General features: G+C 39.7%; 1 protein-coding gene across 7 annotated transcripts in view; it reads left to right on the top strand.

The window, feature by feature from the left end:
- LOC135212751 (organic cation transporter protein-like) overlaps positions 1-22,848 on the top strand; it is a 78,494-nt gene that overhangs the window by 18,325 nt on the left and 37,321 nt on the right. For all 7 annotated transcript variants that reach the window (XM_064246480.1, XM_064246484.1, XM_064246478.1 and 4 more), the window contains exons 3-4: positions 15,661-15,757; positions 19,801-19,996. In XM_064246480.1, coding sequence (XP_064102550.1) covers positions 15,661-15,757; positions 19,801-19,996 — 293 coding nt within the window. The remainder of the gene's footprint in view (positions 1-15,660; positions 15,758-19,800; positions 19,997-22,848) is intronic.

Raw genomic sequence — 22,848 nt, 5'->3', positions numbered from 1 at the left:
AATGGGAAGGAGAAAACAGTCTATTGTAGAAATAATAACAACATTTTGAGAGATAAAATAATAATAATAATAATAATAATAATAATAATAATAATAATAATAATAATAATAATAATAATAATAATAACCAAGTAAGAGGCTCTGGGAAAACATATGGAACAATCCGATATCACACAACAAACATGCAACGTGGCTCCAGGAAGTCAAGGAAGAAGAAACAGGGAGAATAAAATACCCGTATACCTGTTGACGACCCCAGCCTGCCCCTGATAACCAGTTTCCTTTAATAACACCAGTCCGAAATTCCGTTGACGATCTGACAGCCGGGAATATGAGAACAGAATGCTTTATAATACCAGCGTGCCAGAAAGACAAATGGAGAGTTGAAAGAATTTTATATAAAATCAATTCTGTGAATTCTGCCATTATTTTTAATGAAACTTGTTTGGAAGAAGGTCTGTTTCCAGCATACACAGATATCCGGCATGCAGACCCCACAACGCAGCACCACCCCGGCATGCAAAGCTTCAGGAGGAGCCGCCTGCAGCAGGAACTAGAATCCAAAGAGCAAGAGAAAGCCACGCTCATCAATGAAAGGGCGCAACTCGTCATGAAATGGGATGAAATCCGCGATATGAATCCTGTAGCAGCCCCATCAGGACATCGTCGACTGCCTGAAACGTATGGAGGAGAAAGACGCCCTGAAGAAACAGAAGACCATTACAAGAAAAGTAATTAACCTTAATGGAGGTAAAATACGCCTGCCGCAAGAACATGACAAATATATTAACCTGACCACCTACACCCCATCCCCTGAAGAAGAGGACATACTCAAGAAAGGCCTGAATTGCCACTTCATCTCTCGCCCCCGTCCCCTCAATAAGAGGATGGAGATAGAATACCTTAAGGAGACGATACTAAAACAAGAAAGCCTTGGAAATGTACACACCACTGACGCCCTTCAACCTCTCCTCTTTGCAGAAGTCCTTACAGACCGAGGGACTTATAAAAGTCACATCGTCGATCGCCGTCTGCGGGATGCTGCTAAAAGTTTGAGAGAAAACGAAGAAATCACCGCAGCCCTAGTACTTATCAAGACTACCGAATATAGACAAAAAATCGACGAGATCCTCCCCGATACCAGTAAGTTTCAACGTATTACCAAGAACCTCGTAGACGACATTAAACGCGAAGTCAATAGGATCATAGAAACTATCAACGCAGCCACAAACGCCTTACACCTCCCTAGTATTTCTGGGGACTAACCTCCGGTACATCTACGGTAATGTAAAAATTCACAAACATGGAAACCCTTTAAGACCTATCATTAGCCAAATACCAGCACGTACATACCACCTTGCTAAACAACTAAATTCTATTCTCACCCCCTACATCCCCAGCAAGCCTTAAGATCTGCGCACCTTGGAGGCAGTATTGGATCGATGGATGTAGACTCCCTGTTTACCAACGTTCCTGTAGATGAAACCATCGAAATGATCCTTGAACGTGTCTACAGGTGCCCATCCACAGACCCACTGAATATCCCCGACCACGCCCTTCGCTCTCTGCTGGAAATATGCACCAAGAAGGCTCCCTTCGTTAACCACCATGGCCATATGTACTTACAAATCGATGGTGTAGCGATGGGATCCCCCCTCTGGGTCTTGTTTGCGAACTTTTATATGGGCATAGTGGAGGGGCGTGTCTTTAGGAGCATTAGGAAGCCATCTATACACGTAAGATATTTAGATATCACCCTCATCCAAGCAGGAACGATGGAGGAGATCGAGGAAATACGTCAAGCCTTCCATACCCACAGCCGTTTACGATTTACCAGCGAATATAGCCGTGATGGCCGTCTTCCCTTCTTGGACGTCCTGGTTGAACAGAAGGAGGGAGCGTTCGCTACAAGGGTCTACACGAAGCCCACGAACCTGGAAATGTGTCTGAACGGCGAGAGTGAATGCCCTGAACGCTATAAGGACACCACCATCGGCGCCTACATCAGGAGAGCTCTTTCCCATTGTTCAACATGGGCAGACACCCATAAGGAGATGGAACGTGCAGCCCAGGTCCTAGTAAACAACGGACACACCAACCGCAGCATCCAGAACGTCTTTAGGAAGAGCATGGAGAAATGGTACCTACAGGAACCCCGCCCAGACCCCCAGCAGAAAATTAATTTTTTTCTACAAGGGAACCTTCCATCGGCGATATAAAGAAGACGAGCGAGCCCAACGGGAAATAATCAAGAATCACATTTCCCCGACCGACAACAACAAACAGATCAACTTTATCATATTTTATAGAAGTAAGAAAACATGCAGCCTAATTATGAAGAATAATCCCGCACCGTCACAGGATCCCTTGAAGAGGACGAACGTCATCTACAGATACACGTGCCCAATCCGAGGATGCCTCGGAACATACATCGGGACTGACGTCAGTGCGCCTCTCCAAGAGGATCTGTCACGCGCAGGAAGGAACAATATTTAATCATGCAAGGACTGCACATAATAAAAGAATCCGCCGCAGCGACATCGTCGGTAACTTCGAGGTTATCGACCAAGCACCCGATCTACGTCGTTTGCGAATCTTAGAAGCGCTGCACTTCGGCAGGGAGAAGCCCAGTTTGAACGTCACACAGGAGACCTTCCTCCTCCCCACCGCCGTCAGGAGAGCAGCAGACAGCGCCCCACAACGACCATCGCACCAGAGGAATCCTGAGGATGATAGAAGCATTAGCTCTCATCCTGAGGACGTCCCTAGTAACCCTGAGGGTGATCGAAGCTCAAGCTCTTGCCCTGAGGACGACCTGGTAGCACGCCCTTCGAGGGGACCTCCACCATCACCAATAAGGATGAGGCTCCGTCCACGAAGAGGACAGCCAACCAGCAACCGGCCCCCTGATGACATCGCTCGCGACGTCACAGGTATTGCCCAATGAAAAGTGAGGTACCCATCTCCTCAAACCACCCGAATGCAATAAATAGGGTGAATCCATCCGACACAGACCATTGCACTCAGCGATCCCGTCCTGAAGATGGCCAAACGAGGTGGCCGAAACATGTAGACGCCTATAGAAAAATAAAAAAAAGAAGAAAAAACAAGGAATACTGGATAGACCCCCAGACGACTACGGCCTGTTCCCGACCTACGAGATACACCTGTATACCTGTTGACGACCCCAGCCTGTCCCTGATAACCAGTTTCCTTTAATAACACCAGTCCGAAATTCCGTTGACAACCTACAGCACGATGAATATTGGACAGCTGCTTTATAATACCAGCGTGCCAGAAAGACAAATCATTAGGAGAATTGAAAGAATTTTATATAAAATCAATTCTGTGAATTCTGCCATTATTTTTAACAAAACGTGTTTGAAAGGTCTGTTTCCAGCATACACAATAATAATAATAATAATAATAATAATAATAATAATAATAATAATGGACCAAACAAAAACTTCTTTCAGTTTTCTTTTGAAGATTGAAAAAGAAACCCACAAAATCACTTAATCAGGGGAATCAGGTAGAGGAATAAGGACTAGAATCCAAGAACATAGAAGGGCCGTACAACTTAACTCTTAGGGGAGTGCTATAGCTAGGCATTGTTGGGAAAATGACCATAGGATGGATTTAAAAAACAGTAGATATACAAAAGCAACAAAATTAGTCACAGGAGGGTAGTAGAAGGTGCACTCATCAGAGAGATTAAAGTAATAGAAGGAAACAAAGGTTTTACCGCAGAAGATCCCATAAGCCGAGCTTTGATATTAAAAGAAGCTAAGATTGACCGTGCTGACCTGGAGATTAGGTTTCCTGCCCAACAGACTTTTGGTGACCACTCCCTTACCTTAAGGATTAATCCCATTGACCATCAGCTCAGGATATCAGAGCGACAAGAGGGGATTGGCAACTCTCAAGGAAACCAGAACAGCCATCACATAAATGACAGCTCAACGAGAAGAAGTTCCAGAAGACTGCTGGGCCTTGACCCAGGCTAACATCCCAAACATCTCTTGAAAATGGGCCACAGATAGGGCCTGAAAGTACTCGAGTGTGTGGTAAAACTAAATGTAAATACTTAGAAGTAAACAAGTTACAAAGTGATTTTGTGGGTTTCTTTTTCAATAATAATAATAGTAATAGTGGATTCGGTATTTTTTGATAGAACAGGCGATTGCTGTCCATTTCTTCATTTCTACTTAAGATATATATATTATTTAATTAATAATATTTATTATATTTTTTTTATATATATATATATATTATATATACATATATATATATATATTATATATATCTATATATATATAGATATATATATATATATATATATATATATATATATATATATACCATATATATATATATGTTCACTCGATAATCTTGTATGAGCGTTCGTTATTCATGTGCAGTATAAAAAAAGGTAAAAAATGCCCCGAGGTTTCGTCGAGTTTTCTGTACAACGGATAAAATCATCAGCCGTGACCGGTAGCGTTTTCAGTTGCTCACCAGACACGGTAGAATGAGGGTGCGGCGCATGCCTCCGGAAAGCGCTGCCAGATGCACGATCCATGGGTAGCTTTGACTTTAAATAATATTAAAACTACTGAGGTTTGAGGCTTGCAATTTGGTGTGTTTGATGATTGGAGGGTGGATTATCAAAATAACAATTTGCAGCCCTTTAACCATAGTCGTTTATTTAGATCTGAGGCGGAGGCAGAATAAATGCTGACGGAATGACAGACAGTAGGTTTTTTATAACTGAAAACAAACCGGAAAGTGGATAAAGAAAACGGAGGAGAACTCAAATCGTTTCTTCTTTGACTTACCCTTTTAAATCAATGAAAAACGTCTCTCAGTTTTTCTTCTGCAGATGGAAAAGGAAACCCACAGGATTACTGAGTGTAACTTGTTTACATGCAAGTATTTACATAGGACTTGACTTAAAACTCGAGTACTTTCAGGCACTAACTGTGGCGTAGTTTGTCAGACTGGGTCAAGACCCAGTAATCCTCTGGGTTTCTTTTCCCACTAACCTCTTAACGACTTCTGTTACGTAACTCCACATTTCTCAACCATACATTTACGAAGAAGAAAAATGGCCGTATTATAACACAGGGAGAAAATAAAATCTTGAAAAATCGGATAATTCGGGTAGTATCTCTTCAAACGAACGTAACTCTGGCTGCTTTGAGCGCCTCAGTGGCGTGGTCTGTTTGGTCTTGGCCTGCCACCTCGGTGGCCGCGAGTTCGATTCTCGGGCATTCCATTGAGAGGGGTCAGAGATGTGTATTCCTGGTGATAGAAGTTCCCTCACGACGTGGTTCGGAAGTCACGTCAAGCTGTTGGTCCCGTTTCTGAATAACCACTGGTTCCATGCAACGTAAAAAACACCATACAAACAAACATACGAAGCTGCTTTATATAAATTAAGACTAAATTCACGAATGTTTCCCAGTTACTCTTTCACTGACATCTTGCCATGGGTCTTCATTTTGCTGGAGGGCGCGTTTGTTCGTCTTACTCCCCGAAGCCAAGATATGCTTGATCTTAGGGACCTCTTGAAACGCCTTTGTTGTGTTTTTTGGGCCAGTGCCCTACCCATGATCTCGTAATCACCTTACCAACGATATTCTCATGTAAAATGCAAATTTGAATGATGAGCATCAGATCTACCTGGTGTTTTTGCTTTTTGAAGATCAGTAGCATTGAAATGTGACGGCCTGTTAACTCTTGCTATCTGTAGCAATAGCAATGCACATCAAGATGCATTGTTATGGCCCATATGGAGAAGTCGTCCTGAGGCTTGATTCGATTCGGAGTTGAGGTACTCCAAGATTGCAAAGTATTGCAACTATTTAGACTGAGAAATGCAATGGAATTTTTAGGATGTTTTTAGAATAAGTTGAAAAGCTTGATGGTGCTGTAGACTACGAGACAAAAGTAACTGCTATTCGTAGCAAGGCATCTTTGGTACGAATGTGGGTCATAGTAGTATAACATATGGGATATCTTTTTTTTTTCTACCAGAGGGTTTATGAATACATACAGAGAATTAATAAACATATCTGTATCTTCCCAGAAATTGAGCTTTTCCGTTTTAAAGTTCTATCTCTTCACGAGGAGATAAGAACATTTTATAGCTTCAATGAAAGCTTTGCTCAGGATTGGAAAGTGGAAAGGAATGTTTAAAGTTTTGTTCGTCGAAAACCAGTGAATGAATTTCAGTCAGGTGGTCATGAACCAGTTTTTTTTTTTTTTTTTTTTTTTTTTTTTTTGTCATGACTGACACCTGTGGTTTTGATGCCTTTTTGGCTTTGCTACTTTGCCCTCTGCTGGGTATGACGCAGCGTGCCAAGGCCTATTAGAATTTGCTATGGGGCTTACCAGCCTTGGTGCCCATAATGGCCAAGGAAAATTATTTAGATATTGCTGACAATTCACTGATGCCACTACATTAATAAGAGAGGGATTTTTTTTTTCAAGCGACAGTTTATTAGCTTTTGTGTTCAATATCTCTTAAGATTGGCTTTTGCTTAATTCCGGTAAATGCATTCATTCAACTTTGTTGATATTGTAAAGTAATTTTTCATTTTCATAACATTCTCTCCTCTTTAGGGGGTTAGTGGCGTCAGTGCACCTCATGCGGTGCAATGTAGGCATTACTTAAGGTTCTTTGCAGCGTGCCTTTGGCCCTTAGCTGCGACCACTTTCGTTCCCTTTACTGCACCTCCTTTTGTATTCTCTTTCTTCCATCTTACTTTCCATCCTCTTCTAACAATTGATTTATAGTGCAAATGCTTTGAGGTTTTCCTCCTGTTACACCTTTCAAACCTTTACAGTCAATTTCCTTTTCAGCGCTGAATGACTTAATAGGTCCCAGTGCTCGTCCTTTGGCCTAAATTCTATATTGAATTCAGCCACAATAACACCCCCTCTGCATTGTAATTTTGGAGAAATAGGGTCAGCAAGTCACCAGCTTTATGAGGGAGATATATTATTAGGGAGAAACGTACCCATTGAAGATGTTCAACATTTCCACATTATTATCAATTTGCTGCACAACAATCCAAGTTTTACCTCTTTTTCGGATGAGAACATAGCTAATCTTATCTTTAGGAAAACAAGTGCCCATCGGCTCCACAGTTACTGGCTGACAGCGCTTTATCGGTAATGATAATTCGTTCTCTCCGATGGGCTGACGAGTGACAATATGTAGCAACTGTGTGTTATCAGTTTCAAGAGGACTCTTGAACCCTTATCGGCCATACTGAAATGCAACAGCCTCGTTCTGTGTAGGTGTTCCCACGTCGTCACGTGTTGTGTTCAGTACACCTATACCTATCCATACCGTTGTCTCATTGAGTACTAGGATAAAGCCTCTGTGAGTAGCCGCGTTTGACGGGAAAAATCCATGAATTATGTTATTGATTTAAGTTATTGAAATTATATAGCTTTTTATTTTTGGAACGGGATATATTTTATCGGTTTTTATGAGCCCAATAAAACAATTCCGCACCAGCAACTGGAAATAGGACAAAGAAAGTAAAAGGAAACACACACACACACAAAGCAAATGTCATGAAACGAAAGCGTCGATATCAGATCCTTAGAACAACACACTGCTTATGATAGTTCTATAACCAGGGTGAGATAGATAGCAGTCGCTGCTGCTATATGTACTTCCAAAACTTCGAAAGGGCCGCGCAGATAGGCTGTCACTTTTGTGCTCAACCGTCCGATGGAAACTTTCTCTTGCAGATAGAATGTGAAGTGCTTCACTCTCTCTCTCTCTCTCTCTCTCTCTCTCTCTCTCTCTCTCGTCCTTAGTATGGCGTTGTTGTTTATGGTTAACTTTAAGTTAAGTATATTCTAGCAACGGCACCTACAGCTTATTGTGGGATCCGAACCACATTATATCGAGAAATGAATTTCTAATCGCCAGAAATCAATTCCTCTGACTCCACGTTGGCAGAGCAGGGAATCGAACTCGCAACTACCGAGTTGGTTGGCGAAAACGCAACCCACTCGTCCAACGAGGAAATGTTTATGATTATGCTGGCGTTATGCCAACGCGGGCTCTTGCTCTTAGGGCAGCACGTAACACTGGGGTGATCGCAAGGGGAGGTAATGTACCTAATATAGCCCCTAAGTGGGCGGGGCCAATGTTGGGGCGATCGCGAGGGAGCTAATATAACTCCTAAGTGGGCGGGGCCAATGTTCGCACTTCGATGGAATGTCTTTTCCTTCCATGGTGAGTCTTGCAATCACCGCTTGCTGACTGGCTTATCGGAAACTCTTATTCCGACCTTGCGAGACTGGAAACTTCTCTCGTAGATTTGCCACTAAATCTGGAATCGTCATCATCGTCCGGCCTCGAACTGACCAGAACATTTCGTCGGAGACTTTTTGGGGTCGGGGTGGGGTTGGTTGGTCACGAAGGGGTGACCAGGGACGCTGACGAGCGAAGAAGGAAGGACCCAGGGCAACACCAGATCGGGCGTCCAAATCAGGATGACTTTATTAAGAGGAAAAACCAGATTTTAATTAAGGTAAAATATAGGAAAGTAAAACCGAAAACATTTACTGTAGACTCGTCCTCGGGAACTCTGAATAATTCATGAAGAGTTGCTCCAACGGAATTTTTGCTAAATTTAGAAAAATTAACATAAAAAAAACTCCATACAAGGAACATTATCACCTCGAACCCAACGTCATCTTGACTCGCCATAAAAACTGGGAAGAGGCTGGAGGCAATGATTATTCTTCCCACTTTTTTTAACCATCTTCAGGTTATAGCCTTGTCATCCCAGGCTCGATCGCTTAAGATGTTTATTCTTGTTCTTAATTCTTCCCTAATAAACTGGAGAGATCCTGATGATGTATACACTTAAAACAAGAACCTTGCATACATTAATCTCAGTGTTGCAAAACTGACACTGACAAAGAATTCCTTCTCGAAAGTTGAACAGTTTCGTTTGGGGGGGAGTGCCGTCAGTGTACCGCATGTAGGCATTACTTAAGGGTTCTTTGCAGCGTGTCATCGACCCCTAGCTGCAACCACTTTAGTTCCTTTTACTGTGCTTCCTTCCATATTCTTTTCTTCCATCTTACCTTCCACCCTCTCCTGACAATTGATTCATAGTGCGACTGCTTTGAGGTTTTCCTCCCGTTGCACCTTTCAAACTTTTTGCTGTCAATTTCCGTTTCAGCGCCGAATGACCTTATAGGTCCCAGTGCTTGGCCTTAGGCCTGAATTCTATATTCAATTCAGTTGGAATAAGGATCCGCGGGATATGCTTTACCCCCGTCCAAGTCCTACAATAAAACTGCGGCTGGTTTCGATCGTTAAATCAAATTCCTTGCAAAGTCAGGTCTCGGTGGCTCTGGCATGTGAATTATCATTTCCTTTAGTTGGTTATCAAAGCTTCTGTACAACCTTCTTCTTTAAAGACGAAACTTCGAAACTCTGCGCTTTCTTAAACAAATTAGTTATGGGAGCGCTAATTTCCGAAGAATTAGTCATCACAACCCTACGAAACTATGAAACTGTATTCCTATCTTTTAGATAAATCATTACCAAACCTATACCGCCTTACGACCTTGGAAAGCAATGGAGGTTTTCCTGAATTCACATCGTTATTTTTTTTTTAAGGGGCCGAAACAGATTTGCTTTTGCAAATGCAGTTAGGACCCCAGCTAGAATTCGTCAACGTTCTCCCAAAGTCTCTGTAGGAAATCACCAAAGTCATCTGAAAAGAGGCAGTTTTCGCTGCCATATCAAATCTACACAGTCATTCGTTTTTTGGAATGTGCCATAACCCTGGGTTCGTAACTGCCAGTGCTTTAAAAGTAGGTTCCCGTAGGGGACTGTGTAAGCGTTACTTAAGGTTTTTCGCAACCCCTTTCGTTCCTTTTACTGTGCTTCCTTTCATATTCGCTTTCTTCCATCTTACTTTCCACCCTCTCCTAACAATTGTTTCCTAGTGCAACTGATTTGAGGTTTTCCTCACGTTACACATTTCAAACCTTTCAGGCGTCAGTTTCTCTTTCAGCTCTGAATGACCTCACAGGTCCCAGCACTGGGACTTGGCCAAAATTTTTAAAAATCCATTTCCAAACAACCTAATAACCGCGGCACTGGTGTCTTTAGTGGGGAAATGAACCGCCATAACACTTTTGTAAATATTTTCAAACAATTTCTTTTTTAATTATGAAGAAAAGTGCAAAACTTTCATGATGCTTTGCAGTTCATTTTGGAGCAGCGTCAGAGGCAGAGCTTTTCATTGTGATTTGCTTTATTGCCTCAGTGACGTGGTCGGTATAGTGTTGGCGTGCCACCTCGGTGGCCGTGAGTTCGATTCTCGAGCATTCCATTGAGTGGTGAGGGAGATGTGTTTCTGGTGATAGAAGTTCACTCTCGACGTGGTTCGGAAGTCACGTAAAGCCGTTGGTCCCGTTGCTGAATAACCACTGGTTCCATATAAACAAACAAACAATAGTTCCTTCATTTTTGCTTACTCAGGGAGTAAGCCTACAAACCACTTTGTTGTTATTGTTGTTGTTGGGGGCAAGAAAGGTCTATGGAAAAGCCTAAAAAGGTCTGAAAAAGATGTATCACGTTGAGTTAAAGATACAGGAATTTTAGCATAGGATATTTGTGTTGTATTTATTAGAATGAAAATATAAAAAGTCAATAATGTGCATGTTGAACAGTAGAGAACAATTATATTTTAATTTTCGTTGGTGAAACAATGCTCTGTTTGACCATAGATTTTACACGTGCCCTAAGTAAGCTGTAGGTTGGCTCACGCCTTGTAAGTCTTACCTGAGCCATCCATTCGTTGATTTTAGCATCGATGGTGAGGACATCTCATTACCGGAAGAGAATCTATTGAAACGTTCATTTTAGTGGTGTAATTGAAGCATTCTGATAATCAGGGTATTTGTAGTGACCTCTTTCCCCCAAGCATTCGAAGAGTTTGATATCTGATGAATCGTGTTGTCAGGAACTTTTTGAATTACTGCAGGAATGCAGCCTTGGTTTAGAAGTGCCCAATCAGCTCTTGACAGTTCCTCGTTGGACAAGTGGTTTTCGCGCTCTGCTACCAACCCGGTGGTCCAAAGTTCGATTCTCGGCTCGGCCAACGCGGAATGAAGTTCTCGATATAATGTAGTTCGGATCCCACAATGAGCTGTAGGTCCCGATGCTAGGTGACCTACTGGTTCCTAGCCACGTAAAAATATCTACTAATCCTTTGGGCCAGCCCTAGGAGAGCTGTTAATCAGCTCAGTGGTCTGGTAAAACTAAGATATACTTAACTTTTTCTGCTCGCAACGAGATTATTTAAGAATCTGAAAAACCATGTTTGTGATTACAAAAGCGATATAAGCACATTCATGAGAAATCTTAGCCTGGTGGTGGGATAATCCCAGATATATGTTAACACGGACTGGAAGTGATTTAAAGACAGTTAGCTTTCGAAATGTGACAGCATCAGGGATAGCAACACTCTTGGAGCGCCTCAGTGGCGTGATCGGTATGGTCTTGGCCTGCCATCTTGGTGGCCGCGAGTTCGATTCTCTGACATTCAATTGAGGGGTGAGAGATGTGTATTTCTGGTGATAGAGGTTCACTCTCGACGTGATTCGGAAGTCACGCAAAGCCCTTGGTCCCGTTGCTGAATAACCACTGGTTCCTTGCAACGTCAAATCACCATACAAACAAACAAACAAGCAACACTCTTGATGCTGCCAAATGCAAAAAGAAAAAACATACAAACACCGGTCTCTTCATATAAGATTAACTTGTTTAGTTAATCTTACACCGAATTTTACCCTCTTTTGTGAGCTCCTTTCTTGATTTCTGCAATTGCCTTTTCAGAGGAAAGCATCATTATTTCCTCTGGCGTGAGACACCAGGGTTACTGACCAACAACCTCTCTCTCTCTCTCTCTCTCTCTCTCTCTCTCTCTCTCTGGCGTTCAAAGGGCATTCAGTTATCTGTGAGGGGGCGGCACAAACGGTGGTGGTGTTATGCAACTCTCTGTAGGAGGTGATGCTGGTCAGCCATCATCTCCATCGCCCGGATGTCGTGGAGATGAAGGCATTACGGTAGAATTGCTCTGTCGAAACCGGAGTGGTCCCTCTTCGACCCTCGCCAAGAGAATGCATCGTAGGATTCGGGATGTGCTCGTTTGTTGTACAAATACAATAGGACTCTTTGAAACGGCTTGGGATATGGTGTGAGGGTAGGGACGGGGTACCGGGGTGGGGTAGGGTTCTGGGGTTGTAGGGTTTGCCCCCAAATACGCATTGCCGGTCCTAAGGTGGGCAAGAAAGTCGGAGGTCGTCAGCCAGCTGCCCCTCTTTGTGCTCATATTCGTAATTGAGCGCATCCTATCCCTTTAAGTAACAGCCACTTCTGCCGATTTGCCTTACATGATACGGCTCTTTTCACGAGGCTCAGATAACCACTTTCTGAAGAAGAAGAAGAAGAAGAAGAAAACGTGGAAAAAAATAGAGGTTTAGATAAACAGTGACGCTAGCTAGATGCCTGTGGTACGCACGCTCACGTCACTGGCGATCGTCATGTCAAAAAATGTTCGTTCACTCCATATGACATGATGCAGAGAATTTCACGTCCATTAACGACCCAGAAGAAAGAGTCAATGAAGAAAAAGAGTATCGCGGACAGGGACCACAAATGAGGCCGTATCATTCTCAAAGCATCCCAGCGGATATGACTTTCAGAACTGAGTAGAACGGCCATCTGCACTGATATGGTACTTCCATATCCAGTGGTTGATAAGGGCTCTAGATTTGCGCTTTGGAAACTATCAGGGGTTCATGGAGAATTAATTTCTGTATATATATATATATATATATATATATATATATATATATATATATATATATATATATATATATATATATATATATATATATATATATATATTGAAGGAACTCTGCGTATTTTTCACCAGAAATTGGCGAACGAGAATATGAAAAACAAAACTTCCGTGTGTATGCAAGAAAACTTACTGATGCCACTAAAGCAATAGCTTTTAACGAGAATTGTATAAGAGAAAAACTATGCCAAAAAGCATTTATATATATATATATATATATATATATATATATATATATATATATATATATATATTGCAGTAAGCAGTCTGTCCTTAAACGGATGTTTCAGGTTAAGCTCAGACAGCTGGTTGGCATTGCCGTGATATTATTGCCAAAACGAAGAACAGTCTCACATCCGCTCCTTACATATGAACAGCTTGTGTAAATCTAAGTTATATATACGTGATACATTTTAACTGAAGGGTATTGGCAGTTCCTTCTGTATTTGACCTCCATTCCCGCCTCCTTTTTCCAGCATTGCTGTCCAACTTACCTAACTATGACTTCTCAGTAAGGGTTTGTACTATAGTAGATTCACATCAACCGTGTATTTGATGTCTAGGCCAGTCCCTTACGATGCTCCTGATTAGCTGTTGATAAGCCAATCACAGGGCTGGAAACTCTCAGTCTCTCTCGAGAGCTCAAATGGGTAGGATCTGTGTTCCACCTTTCCTGAGGGATACGTCTTTCAGAAGTATCCCTCAGGAGAGGTGGATCATGCATCCTACCTATGTGACCTCTCTCGAGAGACTGAGAATTTCCAGCCCTGTGATTGGCTTATCAACAGCCAATCAGGAGCGTCGTAAGGGACTGGCCTAGACGTCAAATGCACGGTTGATGTGAATCTACTATAGTTCCATCTTGAGATGCTTGTGCCTTCATCACCTGCTATTTTTGGATCGCATCTCTCTCTCTCTCTCTCTCTCTCTGGCAAAATGTAAAGCAAAAATGGGAATGTTGTTACGGCACTTCAAAAACACATGATTATGCTTTATAAAATATTGCAATATGATATGGTACCCACACTATCAAAAGGATATTGCACAAATAGAGAGTGTACAAAGGTCCTTTACAGCTAGAATAGAAGAAGTTAAGGATCTTGACTACTGGGAAAGACTACAATTTTTAAAATTATATAGTTTAGAAAGGAGAAGAGAACGCTACATGATAATTCAGGCATGGAAACAGATAGAAGGAATAGCCGAAAACATCATGGAGCTAAAAATATCAGAAAGAGCAAGCAGAGGTAGATTAATAGTGCCCAAAACTATACCAGGAAAACTAAGGAAAGCACACAGGACATTAATCCACTACTCACCAGCATCGGCAATGCAGCGTCTATTCAATGCGTTGCCAGCTCATCTGAGGAATATATGAGGAGTGAGCGTAGATGTGTTTAAGAATAAGCTCGACAAATATCTAAGCTGCATCCCAGACCATCCAAGATTGGAGGATGCAAAATATACCGGAAGATGCACTAGCAACTCTCTGGTAGACATTAGAGGTGCCTCACACTGAGGGACCTGGGGCAACCCGAACAAGATGTAAGGTCTGTAAGGTCTCTCTCTCTCTCTCTCTCTCTCTCTCTTCACTGACCTCACGAGAGCCTTGTGGCCGGAGTGCTTGTCGCGACAGATTAAATAAAAAAAAAGAAAAAAAAGGAGCGCCTCAGTGGCGTGGTCGGTATGGTGTTGGCGTGCCACCTTGGTGACGGCGAGTTCGATTCTCGGACATTCCATTGAGGAGTGAGAGATGTGTGTTTCTGGTGTTAGAAGTTCACTCTCGACGTGATTTGGAAGTCACGTAAAGCCGTTGGTCCCGTTGCTGAATAACCACTGGTTCCATGCAACGTAAAAACACCATACAAACAAACAAAATCAAATTAAAATCATAAATGTACAATTATGTGCGCACGAAATCATTTATAAGGGGTGGGGTGTATGGGTCAGTGACGTAAAGGGTTGGGAAGTTGACAGTAAAGATATGCAAGTGCACAGCTCGTCTGCGATGTTCGTGTAGCCTACCAAGGAAATGTAATGTCACACTTAAATACACAAGTGATGCTGTGGTCTTCAGAGAAATCTGCTCGTCCTAGATCTGTCGAACCATCCGTGTATTATTATTATTATTATTATTATTATTATTATTATTATTATTATTATTATTTTTCTATCACAGTCTTCATATTCAACTGGGTGGTTTTCATAGTGTGGGGTTCCTGGTTGCATCCTGCCTCCTTAGGAGTCCGTCAATTTTCTCACTGTGTGCGCTGTTTCTAGGAGCACACACTCTTCTGCATGAGTCCTGGAGCTACTTCGGCATCTTATTATTATTATTATTATTATTATTATTATTATTATTACAGAGGTCTGTAACTTTTACGTAACTTTTCCAGCACTCCTCCTGAAGAGGCTAACTACATAAGAAGAAATTGATTGCAAAGATAATTTTTACTTCGAAATGTATTTCCTATGGGCAAACTATACATATACAACATTAAGCAGCATTTCCATTTAAAATGAAGAGAATCGCCAACAAAAAATAAATGAATAAATAAATAAGTAAATAAATAGACAAACAAAAATGCAAAACCCCGATTCTTCCGAAGAGCTGGAACGAAGGGAAGGGTGAGCTCGATGCAAAGGTGACACTCCTCATCCAGGACTTGTGTGAATCCATTACACCAACCTCCTGCAATTTTTTATTTTCCTCAATTGATTTCCTTCTCCCGCTTTTCAGCATTTCTGGCGGCTACTCCTGACCACTGGTGTCATATCGCAGAGTTGGACAGGTTCAACTCCTCCTCCTTCGACTACCGCAATATATCCATCCCCTGGTAAGTGGCCTTATACAATAGATATATATATATATATATATAATATATATATTATATATATATATATAATGTGTGTTTTTCAATGGCACAGTAATATATTCTTTAACTGTTGTGCTTTACTTTCTGTTCATGTTATATATATATATATAGATATATATATATAATATATATATATATATATATATATATATATATATCTATCTATCTTATATTCTTCCTCTATCTATCTATCTTATCTATCTATCTATCTATCTATCTATCTATCTATCTATCTATCTATATATATATATATATATCGATATATATATATAATCCAGATAATAGATAGATATATAGTAGATATATGATCTAGAGATCTATCTATCGAGCGTATATATCATAATCGTTAGCTATCTAGCGATCTATCTATCTAATCTATCTAGCTATCTATCTATATATATAGGATATATATTATATTATATATATATACAGGAATTTTTAGATAGGATATTAATGATTTATTCATTAGAATGAAAATGTAAAAAAATCAATAATGGGCTTGTTAAACAGTAAATAAAAATTATATGTAATGAATTATAGCATATTTAATTTAATTTTCGTTGGTGAAACAATGCTATACTTTACCTTAGATTTTAGCATGCACCCCGAGTAAAGCTGGAGGTCGGATCACGCCTTGTTAAATCTTAACCTTATATATATATATATATATATATATATATATATATATATGTATGTATTTTATATATATATATATATATATATATATATATATATATATATATATGTATATTTTATATATATGTATATATATATATATATATATATATATATATATATATATATATATATGGGGATACAATCCACAATGAAGTAAATTCCTCTTGTAGTTTAAATATATATTACTTGTATAGGATTAAAGCTTTCGACCATCAACTGTGGTCTTGTTCACTAAAGTGTGATATGTCACCTCAAGGAACTGACAAGAAAGAGCACAAGCATTTGAAAAAACAACGGTTAGGAAACAAGCTAGTTCAAATTATGAATGATCAGGCGGTTGAGCCCTCGTTCTTTCCAGAATTCGTCTTGATCTTCGTGGGGGAATGTTTCTATTGTCAACTGCTTGTTCTATGGTGGTTGGGTGGTTAGTAGGAGAAATGACCTGAGTGGATTGTGGATTGTATCCCCATTTACTTAGAGGTACGACATAGTACCTGGCTTCTGCATATATATATATATTTATATATATATATATATATATATATATATATATATATACTATATATCACTCGCCTCATTACGCGTGTGACTGCGTACACAATTAATACGAGAACAATTTCATTTAGCATTCGAATGCCTCTGAATGTACTTGCGCTTTACATTATTGAGTTATATTAGAGATTCAAGAACGTCTTCCAAAAATCTGTTTCGGAGGCAGTTGAAGAGAGAGAGAGACAGAGAGAGAGAGAGAGAGAGAGAGAGAGAGAGCATAAATGTGACTCGAATGAGACCAAGAGCTTCAGCACAATCACCTGAGATTTGAAAGATGAGAGCGGTTTAAAATTCTTTTAGTATCTTAAGGAGAGCATATTGCGAGTAGTCAGTCGAATGCTGTAAGGTTAAGATTTAACAAGGCGTGATCCGAACTCCAGCTTTACTCGGGGCACATGCTAAAATCTAAGGTAAAGTAGGGCATTGTTTCACAAACGAAAATTAAAATAAATACGCTATATTTCATTAGAAATAATACATTTTCAATCTAATAAATAAATCATAAATATCCTATCCTAAAATTCCTGTATCTTTAACTCAACGAGAAACACCTTTTTCAGACCTTTTTAGGCTCTTCCATTGACCTTTCCTACCCCTTCCCCCCCAACAGCAACAACGAAGTAGTTTGTAGGCTTACTCTCAGAGTAATCGAAAAGATAAGATATATTTGACCAGGGTATATAGCTTTGATTTTCTAAGAGAATGAATGCCATTATATTGAAAATACTTGCAAATTTGAGACCACTGTCTGTCACTCAGTCAGATCTGTTGAAGTAAAATCCGTAGAACATTTTTATTAAAAACTTGTTATTTCTGGGGACATCAGTGCGTCGATCTTTTTCGATGTCAAGCTTGTTTTAAAAATTCGCTTGGAAAGTTGTATTTTGATATCTTGAACAAACAGCGCAGAATAAGTAACGAAGGACGTACTATGTCATGGGACAACCACACTCTCTTTCTCGTGATGTAAGTAGTACACTATCAGGATAGAAGGGACAGACTTGATTTTTCTGTATCATGGCGTGCGTGATGCTTGCCAATCAGTATCTGTTTTGTTCCTTCCTCTGTCAGTCGCATACTGTAGTTATGCTAGGTTACAACATCGATTCAACTGTGAAGATCTTTCTTCTTCTTCTTCTTTCCCACCGTTATCCTTACATGAAGGGTTTGGTTGCCTGATGCGCCATTAAAACATCAGGCACGGTTTACTGTTTGGCAAAGGGGTTTTACGACCGCTTGCCCTTGCTGTCAACAACCACAGTTATTGACGGTGGGCTTCGCCTTTGACTAAAAAGTCCACCTGCAAAGCAGCAGTTTCCACAGTTTCTACGGTCAAATAGTGCGTTGTTTCACCAACAAAAATTTAAATAATATGCTATGTATTAATAGAAACAATTCTTCTGTACTGTTTAACATGCACATTATTTATTTCATACATTTTTATTCTAATAAATATATCATAAATATCCTATCCTAAAATTCCTGTATTATTTAACTCAACGCGAAACAGTTTTTTCAGACATTTTTAGGCTTTTCTATGGGGCTTTACAAACCCCCCCCCCCCGCCACCCCCCAACAGGAACAACAGTAGCAAGAACAAAAACAGCAGCAACAAAGTACTTGTAGGCTTACTCCCCGAGTAAGCAAAAATGACTGAAGCAGTGGAGATTACAATATATTAGGTTACGAAGTGTTCAGCTGTAAGTGGTAGTTACAAAACCGCCAAGAACTCTGTCGTTGTAGTATATTCGTTTACTCAGGGAGTAAGCCTACAAACTACTTTGTTGTTGTTGTTGTTGTTGCTGTTGTTGTGGTGGGGGTGTACGAAACCTTATGGAAAACCATAATAAGCTCTGAAAAAGGTGTTTCACGTTGAGTTAAAGATACAGGGATTTTAGGATAGGATATTTATGGTTTATTCATTAGAATGAAAATGTAAAAAATAAATAATGTGCATGTTAAACAGTACAGAAGAATTATTTCTAATAAAATACAGTGTATTTAATTTTCGTTGGTGAAACAAGGTTCTATTTGACCGTAGATTTAAGTATGTTTTAATTCATATGGTGAAGTGAACTTAGGTTATATTTCTGTTCAATTATTTTGTGTTTCCACTTATAACTTATTTGATCCTTGTTGTTAGTATAAGTAGTACTAAGTATGAGTATTAATTATGGCGATCACTACATGTTAAGTTAGGAACATAATGCTTACAACTTACGCATGAGGGGAAAATCATGCACACGTCCCGAGGGGGCTGGAGGCCGCATCATGCCCTGTTTTTTAACAGACGATCTATAAGCATATTATATGTAATGTTAGAGCAGTTCGTGTCGTTTTTGCGATGCTGTAATTAGAGTGTTGTAATAACCTGAAATAGTTCAATTATACGGCCAACACCGAAGCTCGTAAAGACCAAAAATGGTTCCATAGTCATTTACATTATACTGATCAAATAGAATATATATTTATGCTAAATTGTTTGAATCATTCATCAAAAAATCCATTGACCTATTGTTTGGAGAGGTAGGTTAAGTTAATAATCATATTATGGGGGGAGGGGTTTGGGTAGATGCCGGATTGAATCACCAGTGGATAGCCATATATTCACGGTAAGCTGAGAGTAAAACTGTACAAAAGGACTAATTCAGTGTATAGCAATTCATTCTCTCGATGCCAGAGAACAATGAATCAGTCATTCAGTCAATAGCGATGCCTTCTTTCTCGCAAATTCCAAGGATAAGACAGTTTCAGTTCATGTCGTTCTTTCACAGGGTAACTGACCCAGACGGAGGCAGCGAAGGGAGGTACTCCTCGTGCGAGTATTATGACCGTGACTGGGAGGGTCTGGCATCCAGCGGAGCCCTGGACAACCCGCCCTTTCCAGATCTTCCAGCCAATGTCTCGACCAAAGGGTGTGAAGAGTGGACCTTCGACCATTCTATTTATAAGACAACGGTTGTTGAGGAGGTATGTCCTGAGAAGTTCTCTATTGTAGATGTGTTCCAGTGTCCCATTACTAAACACGAATCGTCAACTCATGTGCCATGTGACGCAAAAGGGCTTCTACATAAGATTCACATCAACTGTGCATCTGATGTCTAGGCCAATCCCTTACGGCGCTCCTGATTGGAGTTCACATAGGCAGGATGTATATTCCACCTCTCGTGAGGGATACGTCTTTCAAAAGTATCCCTCAGGAGAGGTGGAACATACATCCTGCTTATGCGAACTCTCTCGAGAGACTGAGAGTTTCCAGCCCTGTGACTGGCTTATCAACAGCCAATCAGGAGCGTCGTGAGGGACGGGTCTAGACACCAGGAGATGCACGGTTGATGTGAATCTACTATAGGATACCCATCTCGCAGTGCTCATCCAGCTCCTCTGGTGCCCAGAGAACGTCATCTGATGAGGCTATCACTTACTGTCATCCCAGGGCATGTCTAAACAGTTCCCATTCTCGCCTTGTCATCAGTAGTATTTCTTCTACACATGGAACACGTGCATTTGCACAAAGTTCTCAGTAATTCATTGATTTTTTCATTTAAAAAATCATGATTTTTTTTATTTTTATTTTTTTTATTTGAAAGCAAACAGATTGAAAAATATGGTTTGGAGGTTAATTAAAACTTAAGCCTAACTGTGCTGCATCTATTTATTTTGATAAAAAAAAATTGCAAGTACATACTTTAGACCAGAACTGGAAACCTAAAAGATAAATCAATAGTAATTCTGTCATAAAATACATTTTGAGGAAAGAAAGGACTGGAAAAACATCTAAAAGAAAAAAAAATATATATGAAAAAAAAAAAATAAATCACTGATTTTTAAATTTTGTTCTATTTCCTTAAAATAAAAAATCACCCAAACTGATTCCTAATAATATCTTTTAGGCTGATTCACAAATCGACAGAATCATGATCTAGAGTTTCATTGTTATATGATTCATTGTCATATGATTAAATAGAAATTTAATCTATTTATTTTACAAATTGTATTCGGACTGCCCGTGGTTTGATGTGCCTAGTCTTATTTCACAGTAAATTTAAACTCTGGATATTTTACATAAAATATTTTAAGGACTGCACCTCTTCAAGCCTTTCTGTATACACTAACATAAATATTATTTTGAGCTTTGAAAAACCACCTAAATCATCTCTAGATTTTATTACATTTCTTTGTCTGGTATATTGAGAGTCGTCTAAATACTTTCGTCATGGCCGACGTAAACGTCTTTTTGAATTTAGTTTTGACAGCCAGACTGATTTGGACTAAACACCTTAATCGTCTCTAGATTTTATTACATTTCTTTGTCTGGTATATTGAGAGTCGTCTAATACTTTCGTCATGGCCGACGTAAACGTCTTTTTGAATTTAGTTTTGACAGCCAGACTGATTTGGACTGGCATCAGAGATTCATTAAGCCACAAGCACAGAGCATTCCCGGGGTAGTAGTAGAGGACACTTTTTTTTTTTTATGCATGGAAGTTAGTGGTACGCTTTTGTCAACCAGGTGTCGATCGTACTTAGGCAGGAAGCTCCTTTATACAGGGGCCGACGTCTTGGATGCGATTTCAGATTTCTACGAAGGCTTAAACCTCCTTTCTCTCTGTAGAGGAACCCACTGAATAATATTCATAGGTATGCTCTAGAAGGCAAAATTAAGAAGGAGAACGGGTAGTTGCACTTTTTATTTTTTTATTTTTTACAGGTTTAATGTGAGACCCTTTTAGTTGGAGAGAAAATGCTAAAAATACGGCTGGTATGAGGGAAGAGAGGAAAGTAAAAATACCGACAAAATCACCGAAGTATGAGTTATGTGAAGTAAAAAAATCAGGGATGGTTCGCCTGTGTCACTTGTATTTGGCGGAATCATGAAATTTTAGACCGATGATGCAAAATTGGACATACGTTTGGCGTACGCGCAGTTGCAAAGGTGAAGATCCTGTAGCTGTGTACGAGAGAATGATAAGATAGTCGAGGACAGAGCTAGTGACAAAATGGAAGCATATGTTGAAGATTTAGAAGTATAAATCTAAAGAGGTGTACCCTTTGGTAGAAGAAGTGTGGTGTAAAAGGAAGTACAAATAAGACATTTATTGGCGGTGGAGACTTCCAATAAAATGTGCCTGAGGAGAGTTTACAAACCTGTGTCATTGGAGACTAGAATAGACATTATGTGGATTGTGCAAGAGTAGAAGTAGTTGACTTTAATTTAAAACTACCAGTTGAAATGGTCGCTAATTTAAAACCAATATTTGAAATTGTCGCTAATTTAAAACCACTATTTGAAATGGTCGCTAATTTAAAACCACTATTTGAAATGGTCGCTAATTTAAAACCACTATTTGAAATGGTCGCTAATTTAAAACCACTATTTGAAATGGTCACTAATTTAAAACCACTATTTAAAATGTCACTAATTTAAAACTACTTTTTGAAATGGTCGCTAATTTAAAACCACTGTTTGAAATGGTCGCTAATAAAAAACTATTATTTGAAATGGTTGCTAATTTAAAACTACTATTTGAAATGGTCGCTAATTTAAAACCACTATTTGAAATGGTAGCTAGTTTAAAACTACCATTTGAAATGGTCACTAATTTAAAACCCAAAAATTGAAACGGTTTTTAAGCTAAATTTAGAAAACTAACCATTGGAATGGTCCACTAAATTTAAAACCACATTTGAAATGGTTACAATTTAAAACCACTATTTGAAATGGTCGGTCTAATTGCAACCATGACTATTTGAAATGTTGTTAATTTAAACTACCATTTGAAATGGTCCAAAAACTAATTTAAAACCACTATTTGAAATGG

This window comes from Macrobrachium nipponense, chromosome 41 (assembly GCF_015104395.2).
Source record: "Macrobrachium nipponense isolate FS-2020 chromosome 41, ASM1510439v2, whole genome shotgun sequence".
NCBI lineage: Eukaryota > Metazoa > Arthropoda > Malacostraca > Decapoda > Palaemonidae > Macrobrachium > Macrobrachium nipponense.
This window is presented reverse-complemented; position numbering and strand designations above follow the sequence as displayed.